At 39.4% G+C, this 19,210-nt stretch overlaps 1 protein-coding gene across 1 annotated transcript in view; it reads right to left on the bottom strand.

The window, feature by feature from the left end:
• Positions 1–19,210, bottom strand: part of prkcaa (protein kinase C, alpha, a) — a 179,610-nt gene that overhangs the window by 121,718 nt on the left and 38,682 nt on the right. The window contains exon 3 of the mRNA XM_084426094.1: positions 15,846–15,928. Coding sequence (XP_084282220.1) covers positions 15,846–15,928 — 83 coding nt within the window. The remainder of the gene's footprint in view (positions 1–15,845; positions 15,929–19,210) is intronic.

Genomic DNA, 19,210 nt, shown 5'->3' with positions numbered 1-19,210 from the left:
AGGGGCCATAGAGCCTTTATCTCAAGCTCAGAGCGAAGGGGGTCTATACAGCAGATATTTTCTGGTACCGAAAAAAGACGGGGGTCTCAGACCCATTCTAGATCTAAGACAGCTGAACAAAGTGCTTTCAAAACGCCGGTTCAGAATGCTCACAACCAGGAAAACCCTCACGCAAATTCGCCAAGGGGACTGGTTTATGTCAATAGATCTGAAGGACGCGTATTTACAAATACAAATGGCGTCACGTCACAGGCGATTTTTGAGATTCGCCTTCGAGGGCCAGGCATATCAATACACAGTCCTGCCGTTTGGCCTGTCCCTAGCACCCTGTACATTCACGATGTGCATGGACGCAGCACTTGCACCCCTGAAACTTCGGGGCATGCGAGTCTTGAACTACTTGGACGATTGGCTGATTCTAGCCCGATCTCACTCAGAGCTCATGGAACACAGGACCATATTACTCGAACATCTCGAGAATCTAGGTCTCAAAGTCAATTGGGTGAAGAGTTCACTGTCTCCCAGTCAGAGAATATCTTTTCTGGGCACAGAACTGGACTCGCTGTCTATGACAGCACAACTATCGCCACAGCGCAGACTGAACATTCAGCGCATGACGAAATCCTTCCGCTGCGGCACTATAGTCCCTCTCCGAAGGTTTCAGAAAATGCTGGGTCTCATGGCCTCAGCATCATCAGTACTCCAGTTGGGTCTGCTTCGCATGCGCCCACTGCAGTTCTGGCTAAAAGCGCGAGTACCGCCTCGAGCTTGGGCCTCTGGTCTGTTTCGCCTCAAGGTCGATCAGAGATGCATCTCAGCTCTGAAATCTTGGAGAGCGACCGATTGGTACCGGTCAGGTGTAAGCCTGGGGACTTCCTCGAGTGTGAAGGTGGTGTCTACGGACGCCTCCACCTCGGGATGGGGAGCGCTGCTCGAGGGCAGACCGTTCTTCGGCCAGTGGTCAGAACGGGAAAGGCTTCTACACATAAACTGCCTGGAAATGATGGCAGTCGACAACGCGCTGACGCGTTTTTGTCCCCAGATAAAAGGACACCACGTCTTGGTCCGTTCGGACAACAGAGCTGTGGTCCCTACATGCGTGGGCCATCAACGGGTACCCGCTAACCTCCCGGTGGGAGTGTTAAACACGATCACGCAGGCTAGGGCCCCGTCTACTAGACGGCTCTATTCCTCGAAATGGTCTGTGTTTTCTAGCTGGTGCACAGCTCGTGGCATATCACCACCGGACTGCGGGGTGACGGAGGTTCTCTCCTTCCTGCAGGAGCTACTGGATAAGGGCAGAACCCCATCCACGCTCAAGGTCTACGTGGCGGCTATAACGGCGTTTACTAAACCGACGCTTGGCCAGTCACTTGGGAGAAACGATCTGGTCATCCGCTTCCTTAGAGGAGGTAGGAGGCTGAATCCTCCCAGACCTCCCTCAGTCCCCATGTGGGGCCTTTCTACGGTTTTGGAAGCCATGAAAGGTGCCCCATTCGAGCCAATCCATTCAATAGATATTAAACACTTGTCTTTCAAGACAGTGTTTCTTATGGCTCTCGCTTCGGTAAAGCGTATAGGGGACTTGCAAGTGCTCTCAGTGAGCGCGACGTGTATGGAATTTGGGCCAAATGACTCAAAAGTCATACTCAAACCAAGGCACGGGTACGTTCCTAAATCCCTCAACACACAGTTTAGGGCTCAGGTCATTTCCCTGTCAGCCCTGCCAGTCTATAATGAGGAAAAGGATGCAAGCTTCCTTTGCCCGGTCAGGGCATTAACCCTTTCACACGTACGATCACACCGGTGTGATCAGTCTAGGCTGGTCCCTGGAGCGTACGATCACACCGGTGTGATTAGAACCGTCAGTGCATGACGTGATCAACTGCTAAATTCAAATGTGCTTTTGCGCGTTGGCTGGCGCTGAGCCAGAGACAGGCGCGCTCAGAGCTGTCATATATCACAACTTTTCAGTGTTTTCAACCACATAATGTTTATATTAGTTTTCAGACATATAAGTACTAAAAAAACAATACATTTAGAGTTTGTAAAATACACACTGATGTCAAAGGAAGAGGCAATAATAATCCTTTCCATTATAATTAGTTTATTCATATCAGATACACATTGTGTAAGTAACTTTAAAGTTTACTCTGTTCTTCTCCCAGTTCACCTGCCACTTACTTTTATGTTTTTCGGGAGAAGTTGATGAATTCACGTGTTGTAAATCCAACAGATCCGATTCTCTGAACTGCGTCTGCGGCACAAACTAAGATGGCGGCACCCATCGCGCATACAGCTCAACTAACGCGATCGTTATAAAGGTGTTTAAACAACAAAACACTTTCACTTGCATATATTTGACAATCGGAATATCAGATATTTCATGCCATATCTAACAAATTTGTGAATATTTTGAATAAAAAAGGAAAAATTACATAAAAGCAGATCATCATTCATTCAGCTCTGTTGTTGCTGCGGTGTGTCACGTGACAAGCAATGACGCGTCACCATGGAAACCATAAAGTGACACATTCTAAATAACGGTCGCCTTGAAAACCTCACGCTGGGGGATCAGCCAGAATATTTTAAACTTACGTGTGAAAGGGTTAAGGGCTTATGTGTCTCGCTCGACTGTCTTCAGACAGACAGAGCAGCTCTTTGTTTCGTTCAGTGGACGTTCTAAGGGACTAGCTGCGTCGAAACAGAGTCTATCCAGGTGGATAGTTGACGCTATAGCGCTGGCTTACACTTCTAAGGGCCTGCAGTGCCCGTTGGGTGTCAGAGCGCACTCCACAAGAGGCATGGCCTCGTCGTGGGCTTGGTCTAGTGGGATTGCCTTGCAGGATATCTGTATGGCGGCAGGCTGGGCCTCTCCGTCTACATTTATAAGGTTTTATAACCTAGAGGTTCCCGCCTTGCAGGCTAAGCTGCTTTCGGTCTAGTAAATCAGTAGTGTCTGCCCCGATGTTATCGGCCCAGAATACTGAAACTGCTTGAGCGTCGCTCGCTGATCGATTAAATAACTCTATGGGCAGGGTATAAGACCCATAATATTCTTCAGTCCAGGCTGAGTTTTTTCGCCCTGACTGTGAGGAACACTGTTTATATGATTAGCTCCTTATAGGATTCTACTTATTACGGGAATGATGCTATTCTAGCCCCTCTTCCCGGGCTCTCTGCGAGTCCCTGGTGATTATGCACTATATGAGCCCCGGGCATCTGCCCTTGGGACTTTGGTGATGGATCTCAGCACGCACAGCGTTTTACACTGTGTTCCCCTAGCGTAAGATATTACGCAGTACGAGAGACCTCTCATAAGAGAACGTACTCGGTTACTAACGTAACCTCGGTTCTCTCTAGAAGAGGGAACGAGTACTGCATATCTTTGCCGTGCCTGCAACACGCTCTGGTTCGCTTCGGCGATGAAAAACCAGATTCTATCAGCCTGTCGAGCTGTATTTATAGGCCCAAGCCACGCCTGTTTCGGCGGGACGTGACGTAGTGGGCGCAAAGCGCCCCCCATTGGATCTGACGTCATGAGGGGCCTCTCTCGATAGGCTGCTGCAGTTGCCGCAGGGCAGCCAATGGGCGCGCGAGCCGTCTCGCCTATGTCTGCATGCTGCTGCAACGCGTTTTACATTATTTCAAAATTAAGGATAATTTTTGGCTTCAATATCTCGCGGAAAAGAGATTTTCCCCTAGCGTAAGATATTACGCAGTACTCGTTCCCTCTTCTAGAGAGAACCGAGGTTACGTTAGTAACCGAGTACGTTTTATATTGTGTAGGTCTCCTGCTAACTGTCTAACTCACGTCATTACTGTCTTACTGAAATACTTCTGCTTATCAGTTGTGGGCCACTATTACCTAAAACTGTGTCTATTAATGCAGATTGTCTGTCGTTCTCACTACATTGAGGAAAGATTAAGCATGGAGCAAGATTTGTTTTACCAACGTTTATGTTACATCAGTCATTCACGCTAAAGCTCGGCTAATGTATGTACTGTTATTGATACAGTTTCCACATGTTCACTGCAATAAATTAGAAAAATACTCGGTAAATAAACAAGTACAAGTAAAATAATCGGTTTGTTGATGAACATGCACTTGTTAATGCTGATGGTGAGGAATTACAGTTGCAACATCTCATAATGTACCTCAAACTGAGTAGTGAATCACTACGAGTTGTCCTTGCGATGGAGGTTCAGGTTCAATAACTAGATCTTCTAATGTTGTCATTGACATCTGACATCTGCTTGATGTCGCTATCTTGGCAGCGCGTCACCGCACGTCACTCCCGGATAACAGAAAATGGACAAAGAGGCGGGACGTGGGTGGAGCTGAGGTGCCTGTTGCTGAAACGCCTAGCTCAACGGGATCGAGTTTGCTCAGGCTTAGGAGCTAATGCTATATGCTACTGGACTTGCGCTAAAGTGACAGCTGACTTGAAGAAGTAAAGCCAATAGTTAAAGTTCATGTTTTTGCCCTTCGAAATACTATAATAGTTAAAAGACAACTAAAAGTGAGACTATGTGTATCGTGATGCATTATTATTCTGCTAGTTAAAAATGTATTATCATGCAGTAACTTAAAATATTGCTCTGAGTGTGTGCGTGTGGCAGTGATTCATGCGCATACATGTCAGTCAGCGTGGCATGGTACGTCAAGTTCGTAGAGAGCTTTATTCAGTCCATTTTAAAATCTGATTTTGGCCGCCTCTCAAATGGGTTAAACCATAGATATTACCTAAGCAGTTCAAGTAAATGCGCTACAAATCCACGCTCATTCAATGATGTGCATGTATTGCATGGACAGAGAAAAAGCACTGACACCTGCAGGATTTCATCTGATGGTACTTTTTATTTAACACTAAAAAGTTAAATAAGCATACTGTATATAGTCTATCTGTTCCGTGAGAGCAACGGTACCGCAGAACGAATGTAGTCTCTATAGCTATAGACGTTTTTAAATCTGTAAACTCCAAAAAGCAACAAAATTGTCAGACATCCATTAGAGCATGTTCACAGAGGAAAACAACTGGAACCACAGCGCTGGTTGTTCTCTTGATACTCGACAACGACGGAATCCAACAGCGTGGGCGAAGGTATAATGCGTGAAAAAAAGCACAAACACGGCAGAGATGTGAAGTTCAGCAGCTGGAATTAGCTGAGGTGACGTGATTGCTAACAGACAGCAGACAAACGGCTAGTGACAGCAGCGGCAATCCACCTGTCACTCAAGTGGCCACTCCCTTAATTATGCAGAACTTTAAGGCTTAATATAATTTAAACCGATGAGTTATAAAAAAAATCCACCCCCCTCACAGTTGTCATGAAGGGGAAAATTAGCTATATAGACCAAAACCACTTTTTGCACCAGGCTGTAAACACATTTTGTTTCTGCTGTAAAGTTGGGCATATTAACAAGGGGGAGATACAGATTACAGATAGTACAGACTCACTTTTGCATCCAACCTCAAGCGGCCAGTTTAATTCGTGTTTTCGACACGCGCGCTTGTACGCGGTAGACCAATCACAACAGACTGAGCTGTCTGGCCAATCAGAGCAGAGTAGCTCGCGGAAAGGAGGGATTTAGAGAAATTGATTCATCTGACGAGTCATTTGAGAATCATTGAAAATTGGGTGAGGTGCAAATGTATATTATGAGAAAATTAAACAGTTTTTTGACCTTTGATGCATGTAAACCTGTTGAAGGAGACACCAAAACAACATTAGGAAACTTTAAATGGCATAATGGGGCACTTTAACCCTCTGGGGACCAAAAACGCGCCCGCGCGTTTTGCTCGTTTTTTTTTTTTAGCAATGAAAAATAAACACAAAATGCTCTGTTAATTTTGATCTTTCATTTTCGTGTAATACATCAATCGATCCTGTTCAGTTTCTATTTTTTTTCTGTATACTCACAATAAAAATAAAGTGTTTTGCTTTTTGACAAATAAAGAAAAACTAACATGATGCTATTTCTGCCTTCTCTCTGTCAGTAAACTCCCATTTGAAACGCGTTCGAAAATGATCTATAACTCCGCGAAAATTCAGTCAAACAGGGAAACAGACCCACGGGCATAAAGCTTGAGATCGCAGCTTTTAAATGAAGTAATTTATATAAAAAACAAATATTATCAGCTTCTGTAATCTGTATAAAAAGAGAGCGACTCCAGTCGAGCTCATTACGAGATGATTCACAGTAATTTGACCACGCCCCGGAGAGCGCGTGCTATTCAAACGCAAATTCTGAGAACCATTTCAGTCTGTGAAACGCCCACATCAACTGTAAACAAAGAGGCATAATATAGCCTACCTTATGGAGAAAATTTTCCGTGCTGATATGAGGAGCAGATCCCGCTGAGGAGTGAGGTAGGCTAAGTTATCCTTTCTCAAGTGTTAATGTGGAATAACGTTATGGAATAACGTTAGTGTAGGCCTATGTAAACAAAAAGATGAATCGCGTTTCTATAATATGAATCGCGTTTCTGTGAGATGAATGAAGGGTACATATTTGTAAAGACTGTTTAGCCTAAATATGAATCGCGTTTCTGTGAGATGAATGAAGGGTACATATTTGTAAAGACTGTTTAGCCTAAATATGAATCGCGTTTCTGTGAGATGAATGAAGGGTACATATTTGTAAAGACTGTTTAGCCTAAATATGAATCGCGTTTCTGTGAGATGAATGAAGGGTACATATTTGTAAAGACTGTTTAGCCTAAATATGAATCGCGTTTCTGTGAGATGAATGAAGGGTACATATTTGTAAAGACTGTTTAGCCTAAATATGAATCGCGCGTCTGTGTGTGAATAAACTGCTTTGCTAGAGCCTACTGAGATGAGTAAAAATTGACTGAAATATGTTGAAATAAAATGTATTTGTATAAGCAACGTATTAAACTGCAAATTAACATTTATAGGCTATGCCCTAATATTTCATAAAAACAACGTTACAGTCAGGCGAAGTATGAAAGACAATATTTTGTTGACTAGATTTGGGTACAGTTTTTACTGTAGAATATACTGTCACATCAAATAAGCTTTTCTGCTCATATATATAAAATACTATTTTGTCAAAAATAAAGTCATAGACTAAGATGTTCCAATGTTGGCTATATTCAAACTAATGAATACATATGATAAAATGTAGGCCTATAATCTTTTTTTTTTTTTTTACAAAGAAAGAGTACTTTTTTTGCAGAAATATTGCTGAAATTGTAATTATTGTTGTAATTGTAACCTTTTTAATAAAATAGCAAAACATATTTACAAGATAGATGTAAGCAAAATCTTAAATGGTCAATATAAGTCTTCTTCTAAATATATAGGCTATTTTGTCCTTGCATTGTGGCTCAGTCAGTGTCACACCTGAATGAATGGCTAATTATGCACAGTCATTATGCAGAGTGGGTGGGACTGGGTAATCTAAGGTGTAAACTACTCCTCCCCCTCGCATATTGGCTTTCCAAGCAAAACCTGTTTTACACCATTTAAATCAATGTATTTTTTTTTGTGAACGATAAAGCAAGACTATTTTCACATAATTTTGAAGCTAGAACTCGAAGAGAAAACATCCATTAGTCAAAAGTCTTGTGGGCACATATTTTGTATGAGTTTTGTGGTCTTATTTCAGCAACTTTCATTTTAATTTTTTTAAATAACCACGCATAAACATTATTCTCTTAAAAATACAAACATCTACATACATGTTGCTCGCATATTATGGTAGGCCTGTTTGTGCTATATAGAGTGAATTTACACCTTTGCCATTAACATGTTTATAAATAACTGAAAAAAGCACAAATGTCAGAGCATGTCAGAACATCTCAAGGGCCCCAAAAACAGCTTGGTCCCCAGAGGGTTAACGTTAGTTAATAAAAATACAGTCATTCATTGTTTGTTCATGTTAGTTCACAGTGCATTAACTAATGTTAAAAAATACAACTTTTGATTTTAATAATATATCAGAAAATATTGAAATTAACATTAATTTAGATTAATAAATGCTGTAAAAGTATTGTTCATTCTTAATTCATGTTAACTAAAGTAGTGAACTAATGTTAACTAATGAAACCTTATTGTAAAGTGTTACCATACAGTAACAAAATGGAAAATTTGCTTTCTGACAAAATGTAATGTTAAGAAGAAAAACAAACACACAAACATGCATGTATATGGTATGTGTAGAGTTTTGTGAAGGCCAGCAAATTGGCAGAGTTCTATGAGTGTAGTCTCCATGCGGCCTAAACATAAGCACTGATGATGTGACGTACAGTGTGACCTCCAGCAAAACATCAAAGAGGACTGTTACAATCTGGAGGAAAAGCAGAAGATAAGATCATGCTACATGCTACATCTGAGATTGTGTTATATGACGTGTTCATTTAATCTAGAGCATAGGTTTAAGATTATATGGTTCTTCTCCATATTTATAAACTAAAAAAAAACATCACTATAGGGTGTGGAGAAAAACAAGCGTGTCATATGGTTATTACATTACTCAATGGCTTCTGACAGCGCCGAGTAGCAGCAGTCGACTACCCGACTAGTCTATGCAACACTTCTGTAAAAGCATATTAAACAAGAAGTCTTCAATACTGAATGTAATTTCCACTCCACTGCCTGTAGATAATTTCACAATGTTGAAGGAACTGATAATGAACAACTGTCGCTCCTGACATATCAACCATTCCCATAGCACATAACTACTAATTTAAAATTAATTACATCCTCAAAAAAACTTTATTGCAGATTTAACCTGACAAGAGAACTGTATAAAAACTAAACAAATAGAATATGTTTATTAAAGAGTATACACCCATGTAAAAAAATTATATATATATATATATATATATATTTGAGAGAGAGAGAGAGAGAGAGAGAGAGAGAGAGACTGGAAAGGTCATTTTTTTTATTATCTTTTATTCAGCTTTTATTCATTTTTTACTTACATTTTTACTAATGTCACATTTTCACAGTATTCATTGTTTGCATTTACTAGGGGTGGAAATCTTTTAGTACCTCACGATTCGATTCAAATCGATCCCTGAAGTCACAATTCGATTAAAAATCGATTCTCGATTTTGAATCAAATTTCAATTCGATATATGCATAGATTTTAATCTAGTTTACTGTTTTGTGTTACTTTTCCTGTTTGACTGTACATAGATAGTAGTAGCAGCAAGGCAGCCAAGAAAAACTACTTGGTACATAAATAAAACTCCAGACAAAAATCTAAACTTTTTCAAATATAAAATCGTTAAATAAAATGAAAATAAATAATACGTTTTTCAGGTACAGTAGCCTAGGTTTATTTGAAATGTCTTAAGAAATACAGAAATTGAATAAATCAAATGCAAAAAATAAGACACGGTCTTCACTGTATGGAATATAAATTGATTGAGTCCTCACTGTTAAATATCAATTGATTCATAATGAGGATACAAAAGCGATTCATTCAAAAGCAGTGAGTGATTTTCTGTTTTCTTTTATTTTTTTTATTTTTTTTGTCGTTGATTAAATTAACAAAACAGACAGCAACAGTTTACGAGGCTGCTGCCCAAGAACAAATGCACAGATCTAATATAATGTTACACATCTGATTTGTTCCCAACAGTTCATGTTCACGTAGGACATACCAGACTGTGTTTTATGTGAATACTTCACACAATGTGCATTTTAACATAATAGTGTGTGTACTTGACCGTTCAAGCGCAAAAAGCTATGAAAGAGAACTGAATGCAGCATCATCCGAGCACCGCATTGATTCCTTTTTCACGGCTTATTGTGATTAATAACACTCTACGAGTCAATAACTTTAAGTAGTACTGCGAAGTTAAACACATGTAACAATTTAGAAAATCGATTTTTGAAATTTGTGAATCGAGGTGAATCAGCAGAAGATTCATATGTGAAACGATTTTTACCCCACCATAGCATTTACTATGTGTTTTAATGTTTTTTTTGAGAAACACAGAATCTGTCACAAGTGTTTGCAAGGCAAGTTGAAACAGGATCTAATCGCAGCAGTTTTCAGGCTTTATTTGAACAAAACTGAGGATAAATAGTACACTGGACAGAACAACCATGTAAACACAACATTAAAGGGATAGTTCACCCAAAAATGAAAATTAGCCCATGATTTACTCACCCTGAAGCCATCCTAGGTGGATGATATTCTTCTTTCAGATGAATGCAATCGGAGTTATTTAAAAAAATGTCCTGGCTCTTCCAAGCTTTATAATGGGAGTGAATGGTATACTTTTTTGGAAGTCCATCAAAGTGCATCAGTCCATGATAAAAGTACTCCACACGGCTCTGGCAGGTTAATAAAGGCCTTCTGAAGCGAAGCTTACAAGTTCGTGTAAGAAAAATATCCATATTTAAAACTTTATTGACTAAAATAACTACGGCCGATTTACAGCAAAAAACTATCCCTTGAACTTGACGAACAACGTAATGACGAACGTGGCTGCCCAGCCCTGTTTGTTTGAACTGCAAGAGGCATCAAAGCTTACGCTACTCCTGCATCCTACGTCATACACCGTCAAATGTTACTCTTTTGGCGTAAGCCGACTTGCGTACGGCCGTCTACCGGAAGCCAGTTATTTTAGTTGATAAAGTTTTAAATATTGAAATTTTTCTTACACGAACGCATGGCTTCACTTCAGAAACGCCTTAATTAACCCGCCAGAGCCGTGTGGAGCACTTTTAACTCTTTACTTATAACTCAGATTGTATTTGTCTTAAAGAAGAATGTCATTGTAACGCAGTTAGATGTTGTGGGAAGGAGGCGGGAACAAATACAAAACGAAAGTAAAGGCAGTAGTCCCTTAGGGACAACTGCTACTACATATAATAAAACAAAACACAACATAAGATCCAGGCCTGGCCTCTTGTTCTTCACTGTCGTTACTCCTCCTTTTATGCTTCCGCTCCTCCGTGAGAGATACGAGACCGGTGCGTTGTGCAGGTGTCGCTCATTATCAATCACGCCACCGGCTTCACTCCGTTCTCCCATGGCCCTCGGCCTCGTCCTGCTCGCCACATACCCCCATCGCCCCTCGCAAGCCAGGGGGTACCCACGAGACTGCACTCTACTGATTAAATCATGGGCTAATTTTCATTTTAGGGTGAACTATCCCTTTAAGGCGAGACACGGCAGGCAAAAACATCGTGTTTTTTTTACTGGTCAATTTTGAGATTTTTGGATATTTGTCTTCAATAACATGTCTTCTTTCAGACTTGTGGTGAAAAAAAAGTCCGAAATACACATTTAGGTCTTTATTTTACTACACTTTGTCTGTTTGCGTCTGTAGATTTCTCATAAATTCAACAAAAGTTCTTAATCAACATGCTGCTCCACGATCTCTGCCGGCACCCTGTCATCAGAAGCACCGTTAGGATGCTCTCTTTCCCCTGTACAATCCTGTCGGATCCAAATATGGTAATTTCCTTTTTATCAGCAACCAATCGTGAAAGTAAAAGGGCTGAATGCGCAATCTCATTGGCTGATGATAAATCTTTAAAGCCCGTTTTCTCAAAATGACTTTTCTCTCATACTCCAAGTCCGAAATCTCCACTTCAGTAGCACCTATATACACCAAACTTTCCAGTCTTGTACCTAGTTATATTATGAAGACATTTACAGAGGGATTTGTAAATATATTATTCCTAGCCTGATTTGTATAACATTTTATTCCAAAAAACATGGTGAAAATATTTTTTTTTAAGGCTATTGACAGTATTTTCTGATTTACAGGATAACAAAAGTAGATATCCATAAATCCCTCTGTAATTTTTTTCCCATCTAATATGTGAACACAGTGAAAAAATTTATTTTAACCTGGCTTTATCCAATACTCAGATTTATATTATATTCAGATTTATGAATTTCAACCAACAGAAGTTACGGTGGCCGACAGGAATATATGTCATCGTCTGAGACAGCAGAGAGTAGCCAGATCAGCAATGAGGTTTCTTTACAAAGATGAATTAAGAAATTATGTTTACTTTATTATTCAGTAAAATTATGTTATTGCGAATATTATTGTTACTTGTTCATCATTGTTTCAGTGTTTTATTCGCTGACTTTAGCTTGCTTCCTTGCACGAAGAACAACATAGTAACGAAACACGTTTGTCCGTTTAGGGCTACTATAGAAACATGTTGGCGCATTTCAATGTAAGGGGACCCGCGGTGTATGTAGATATAAATGGCTCATTCTAAGGTAATAAAAACATAACGGTTCATTAAGTAAGGTCTTTATACACCACTGAAAACATAGTTATGTATTTGATATTGCATTTCTGTCAACAGATCCTCCTAAATATTACACAATGCACCTTTAATATTTAGGGGTGTAACGATACCCTCATGTCACGATTCGATACATATCACGCTACTGAACTCACAATACGATATTATTGCGATACTCCAAGACATATGGTAAAAGGTTAACAAAAAATTTACTGTTAATTAAAATGCTCAATTTGGTATTACATTGGGGCTGTAAATGAATAGCCTTGGACTTGGTGCTGGTAACCCAATGCACAGGACAATGGTAACAGCTAGGGCTGTAATCAACCAAAGAAAATCTTGGTCGACTAAAGTCCTGAAATTTTCGACTAAAAATCGGCTAAAAATTACGTTAGGAATTTTTTTTTTTTTTTTTTTATTAATTAGCTGCGCACTGTGCGCCTTGTTGTGCGCCTAAATGAATTATAAATAAACATAAAAAACTAGTAGGCTATTTGCAGTATTAAATCGTTTTTGACGTAATTATTTTGCACTGAAATGAGTCTGACAGACACTATAATTTCAGCCGCTCTGTGCAGCTCGCGAATATAGAAGCTCACTAGCTCAGCTTCGCGGCTGAGACACGAATAGACTATTAACTTAAAGCTTTTACTCTTAAACACAAAAGGCACGTCCACTTTAATAAAAAAATAATATTTATTAAACAAACCAGATCAAGTAATAATATTCAGCAAACCTTCTAGTAGCCTACTTTCTTCAATCTGTCTCTCTTCTCCAGTGGGTTGGGCTAATCCAAAAAGAAGTGAAAACAATGGGGGTGTTCTGAAGACAGACTGTTACCTGTGAAACAGCGGTGCTCTGAAAACACCCCCATTAGCAATTAGTGCTTTCCACCTGATGAAATGAACGCGGCAAAACTGATGAAATGAACGCAGCAAAACTAATGAAATGAACGCGGCATAACTGATGAAATGAACGCAGCAAAACTTTTGGTCAGAGCCCGTCTACGGAGAGCCTGTCCACTCCCTATTAAGCCCTATTGTACCGAATTTTGGTTGTAGTACCACCAGAGTTCCACTGGGGGCGCTCGCCATGAGTGCAAAATGAATGGGAGTCAATGGGGCTAGACGGCTAAATTTGTCTCTTTCACCCGATTGCCGTTGAGAAATCTCAGATGTGATTGTAGATTTTGCAAGTTCAACATGGGTTTTAGGTCGAAAGTTGAATGAACGAGTACTTATGTCGTTTTGATTTCTTACAGGTTGAGTTGTTGTTGCCCATAACACGCTAGCATTCTGCTAATGACGTCAGCATTCTGATGTCATTGACATTTTGAAAGACTTTTTTAAATCAAATAAGTGACTCTAAAAAATCTAACACCCAGCAATGTGTAATTTCTTTGCATCTCCTTTCGAATACAACATTCAAATTACTAGACAAAAAATTATATCCTGAGAAAAGTGGATTTTGAGGGGTATACCGCCATTGACCTCCATTCATTCTGCACTCGTCCTGTGAGCGCCCTCATATGGAATCAGAGTGGAACTGCAACCAGTTCAGAAACTGGAAGTGTAGTGAGAGTGAAACTTCTCGCCATATTAGACATTCTCTGTTTTGGTCGAGCCAGAACGTATCGACCAAATAATCGACTAATCGACTGGGAGATTACAGCCCTAGTAACAGCAGATTAAATATATTCATGATTTTGAAGCTTAACATAAAGAATTATTTAAGACGAACATGCTTGCATCTGTCAATGACTGGATATATTTAAAATAATGTAATGCAACTTTTTACTGGTAACATAAGACATTTGGCATTATCAGGACCCACAATTATTCCCCCATTGCATTATTATACATAATATTCAACATTATTTATAGTAGTTGAATGTAGTACTGACGCTAAAACTCTGTTAACTTAAATTTTTTCCTCACACAGTAATGTTTATTTTGGGTGAACTTTATATACACAATACATATTTTCACTATCCACGATACATATTGTTGCATATGTCTTTTTTCATATGTCAATCAGTGTGCTCTCCTTAATACATAAAACATCTTTTGTATCTATTCTATTCAATACTTTCCTTGCACCGAATATTAAGAGTGGTGTATTCTAATGGAACACACTCCAAACAATTATTGTTACCTCACCTGCATACTACATACATTTTATAGAAATAAATTACAGAGTGCACATCAGTCTATGTGAATCACTATAAAAAAAACCTGCAGTCTCAGTTAAAAATCCCATTTAGAGTACCATTAATGAGGAGCATTAATCTAGCAAGCAAACACAGCATTTGGCTTTGATTATATGCCAGTCAATAGGAGAATAAGCCTCTACAATATTAACAAGCTTGTTCTGTTCACACTTGTGTGTACATTAAACAACAGAAATTCTCAACCAATTAAAGCTCTTTACTCAAGACAGATGTGAGCTGGTCTGACCCCTCTCAAGAGCTGGGTATTCATTTACAGATGAAATGCAGAGAGCTCTCAAGGTCAGTAACACAAAGATATTTGCAATGTTATTACACCTGCAGTTTTAGCTAATCACAATGAAGAAGACTGTGTGTGTGTGTTGCCCTTCGCAACCTTTGTTTAGACTTTAAATACTGGAAAGACTTAGTGCTCTATTAAACAGTTTGCACACAAACTCAGTCTATACACAGATTCTGTGAGCAGTTCTTACTGAGAATTATTCCATGGCCACAGTATGACAGTCTCCCATGCTGTGCTCTATAAAAAGGAGTGTCTGAGAAGCTTGAATGACATTCTGACATAATCTCTGGTTACTCCACCACTACACCACATGCCAAGAGAGTTCACACACACACACACACACACACACACACACACCCACTACTTACAAATATGCATACAGTTTTTATGGTCATGTTAGAACGTTTGCTTAGATTGATAATTTGAGTGTAAAAAGTCTGCAGCTTCTATGGCAGACAAAATTAGGTTTATATACATATATTATGGACAAATATACAGCTGCAAAAAGCAAGATGCAACATTAAATATTATGAAACATTTTGTGCAAAATTATGAGACATGAAATATAATCTACTAGTAGTATTGTTGTACTACAGTATAAACGCATTAAGGTTAATACATTTGGTTAACATGTTGGTTAAGAGCTGAAGTATGTAATTTCTGCACCACCGCACATAACTGCAAAAATAAACATTGTTTTTAAAACTTTCTTTCATAAAACACCACCAGTCAGTCATTGAAAAAAACAGTCCCACTCCCAACTCACCTATGAATGGTTTACTTATAGTGGTCTCTGCATATTAGGCTGGCATAGGAGACAGTATTAGAATACCACATATTTCAGCCAAGTTGTTTTAACCTTAAATATTATTTTGAAATATTTAAAGCATGTGATGCATTGTATGTGCAATCATGTATTCTGTAGGATGACCATTATTCTATCAAGCTAGAGGTGACACACAAAGTACCTGTGTCATAGGTCTCTACCAAGTTCACATAAAGTTGTCAAATGTGAAAGAGAAACATTTACAGGTAACATAACCACGTGCGCTTGTGTATTTGCATACTCACATCGGTGTCTGGTCCTTTATCAGCTCCAGGGCATGAGAATGTGACAAATTCATGGCAACGTTTATGGACCACAAAACAGCACACTGACAGAGAGAGAAAGAGATAGAGAGAGATGTGTGTTACATTTGCAAAAATCTGTAAAACACTGGTAAAAAGATATGAGCAAATAGTTCAAACCAAGTTTTGTAAATAATGTTAACAGGCTATCTTTCTCTTCCTGATCTGGTTTGAGTATGTGTATACAGTATGTGTTTTTTTGTGTGTGTTTTTTTACAGAGGATGACAACGCTAAAAGATCAGTCATTTAATAATGTACAGTGTGAATTAGCAGACCAACATGAATGATTGACTCATGAATGGAATGAATGGCTGTTGAAATCAGCACCAGCATCATATTTCAAAGAGACAGCAATTATTACAATAAAACAGATTACATATTCTGGAAGGTTCTATTGTAACCATTTTATAGATACAATAATGTGGATCAACAGATAAATTCACATTCCAGTAAATTTACAGTAAATACCAAGTTTTCATAAATGTACTCTTTGTATTTTTATTGGTTTCATATGGTAATAAAATATTTTAAAAAACAATTTAGAAAAAAAAAGTTTAAATTTAAAAACAGCAAAATTAAAATAAAAAGTAAATAAAAAGTGGTTGACAAAACTTCAACACTGTGTCTACACCACTTGAGTGGTGTGACATGACAAAATAATACATTATAATCAGTGTTATAGTCTACACTGGATATGATATAGCATGATGCGACACGACAAATCCCTAACAGTAAACTGACACCCTGTTCTATTTCTGGCATACTCCACACTCCTGCGCTACTTCTGACATGAAGGACAAATGGATTTGCAACAGCCACATCCAGTGTGGACAGCATCAAGCTGTTAGCGCCCAGTAGGGATGTTAAAGGAGAACTCGGCAACTCTAGCGAACTCTAGTCACTTCTGCGCTGATTTTCCCTTTTGTTGTCGCATGTTTTCCCCACGAGCTCCCCCTACAGCTGTGGGGGGGCGTATATTTCACAACACGGTCGTAAAAAACTCACTTGCGGCGGCCTCCTCCCCCTCTCTACCGCTGCTCATGTGCGTTTGTTTTGATCGGAGCAAGCCAACTGTATCGTGTGGAGCTATGTCTACCGAGGTGGGTAACTATGGGTAATACATCATACATGCATTTGTGTTTATGTCGAATTGCCGTAAAGCAATTCGTGTTTCGCGCTCGTTCTCGTTCTCGCTTCTCACGAGACTTCCAATTTCTATCTTGCCGGGACGGTAGTCTCCAAATTGCAAGGTTGGTTTTCCGCCTGGGAACGCTGGGGGGAGTGGGGAAAGTCACCAATATCACCAGAACAGGTTGTTTAACCATCCAAATGATTTCTAGACAGTTTTATTAAGTTAAAAATGTTACCAAGTTCTCCTTTAACCGATGATCGTTTGACCGATGGTTGACCGTATCAACGTTAACCCATCAAAGTTGTCGGTAGTTGGTAAAAAAAAAATAATCTCTAAATTAGGCTATTATAGACAGTGGACTAAACGCTACTACAGTTAGCCATCTCATTCCAAGATCTTTTTGTGTGAAGTGAACAAATACCTCACACTCAATTTTTCATAACTCGCCTGTTTGTACTTAATAAACCAATAAAAACATTGGCGCGAGGTCACAGCGTTTGGGTTCGCGCGCTCACAAGGTTTGCGAAAAGTAAAGGCTACAGGCTAAAACACTCGAGGTTAGAGCCAGGGCAGACGACAGGATGAAGCGTGCAAAGAAATGTAGTGTGTGGGACCATTTCACCAAAAAGAATGACACAGATGTAAGTTGTAACTTGCGTGATACAGTGCTTAAATACAGTAATAGCACATCATCTACGATGTATCACCTGAAACCGCGACACCTGATGATCATCATCTTTCTTTATTATTGTTAGCACTCCTCAAACTAAAGCAGCGTCTCTTCGGAGCTGTCATTTACTTAAATGAGCCGCGGCAATGTTTCAAATGAGCTTCTAACGCTAGACAAACGCCTTTATTTTCAACGCGATCACCTTGTACCCAAACCATTTCGAAACTAAGGAGCCATTTGTCCTCCGATTACATACAAGCTCCTCAGCGCCACGTTTGCGGGACTCATGTTTCGCATTGTAGGGGATTTTAAAAAAGTGACGTGAGTGGAAGGGCCGGGAGGCAGAGAGATGCGACAGAGTTGAGAAATTGCAGGCGCGGCTCGAAATGGCTGTTATTTCAAATAGCGTAGCATATTTTAAACTAATCGGTTAACCGGTTTCAATCGGCTAATGAGGCTCGGTGGTCGGTCAAGAACATTTTTAGTTTTCGCCATCCCTAGCGCCCAGTGTGGACACCGGTGTGCAATTCTTTTTTTCAGTAAACGCACAGCACAGACTTCAGTACAAGTCCAGGTCTGTCAACCACATAATATTTGAATAAAGGGTGAAGATGTCAATTTTCCTAGGCCAGACATAACTTTTGGCAACTATTGTACATGGCAGTATAACATCCATTAGCTACAGTCAGCACACTCCTGCAATGTTTAACATATTATACTACTGTCCCTTTAAGCAAAAAGACAACTTTTGAATTGGACCGAATATCCATGCCGAACTTTCGTGTTGGTGTAAACAGGCCTTTACTCTTAATCTTTGTGCAGATTACACAGTGTTGCATGACGTTTAACACTGATCTTTTGCCTCAATTATCCACAACTCTGCTAACCAAAGAGAGATCTTCTGTGAAATGCCTACCCTGTTGTATGACTTGGCGATCATTATGTCTAGTCAGTAAGGTATTGATGTGATGGTTAGGTAGAATGATGAGCCGTTTCTCTTCCTAGCACATTTCATACAATAATAAATTAAGACTTCAGATGCAAAAGCCTCTAAGTCCGTCTAGTTTTAAGTGAAAGTATTTGATGAACGTATACTATGTGCGGAGAGCATTCACTCAATATTATTATCTCATTTTTGACAGGTAGCTTTTAGAGGCTTTTGCATCGGAGGTCTTCCAATACTCTCAAATGTTATCAGTTCATACATTCCCAGGAAATCGAATCCATAATATCCGTGGATCAAAGCATTCATTTGAGAAAGAATAGTCACACTTTATATAAGGGTTCAATTCTCACTATTAACTATTAACTACGACTTTTGCCTCAACAAACTCCTAAATACTTCTTATTAATAGTTAGTAAGGTAGTTGTTAAGTTTAGGTATTGGGTAGGATTAAGGGATGTAGAATATGGTCATGCAGGATAAGGCATTAATGTGTGCTTTATAAGTATTAATAAACAGCCAACATCCTAGTAATATGTGATGCGATCTGGGAAAACCCACC

This window comes from Rutilus rutilus (genome assembly GCF_951802725.1).
Source record: "Rutilus rutilus genome assembly, chromosome: 12".
NCBI lineage: Eukaryota > Metazoa > Chordata > Actinopteri > Cypriniformes > Leuciscidae > Rutilus > Rutilus rutilus.
Note: the sequence above shows the minus strand (reverse complement) of the source record. Positions and strands in the feature narration are given on the sequence as shown.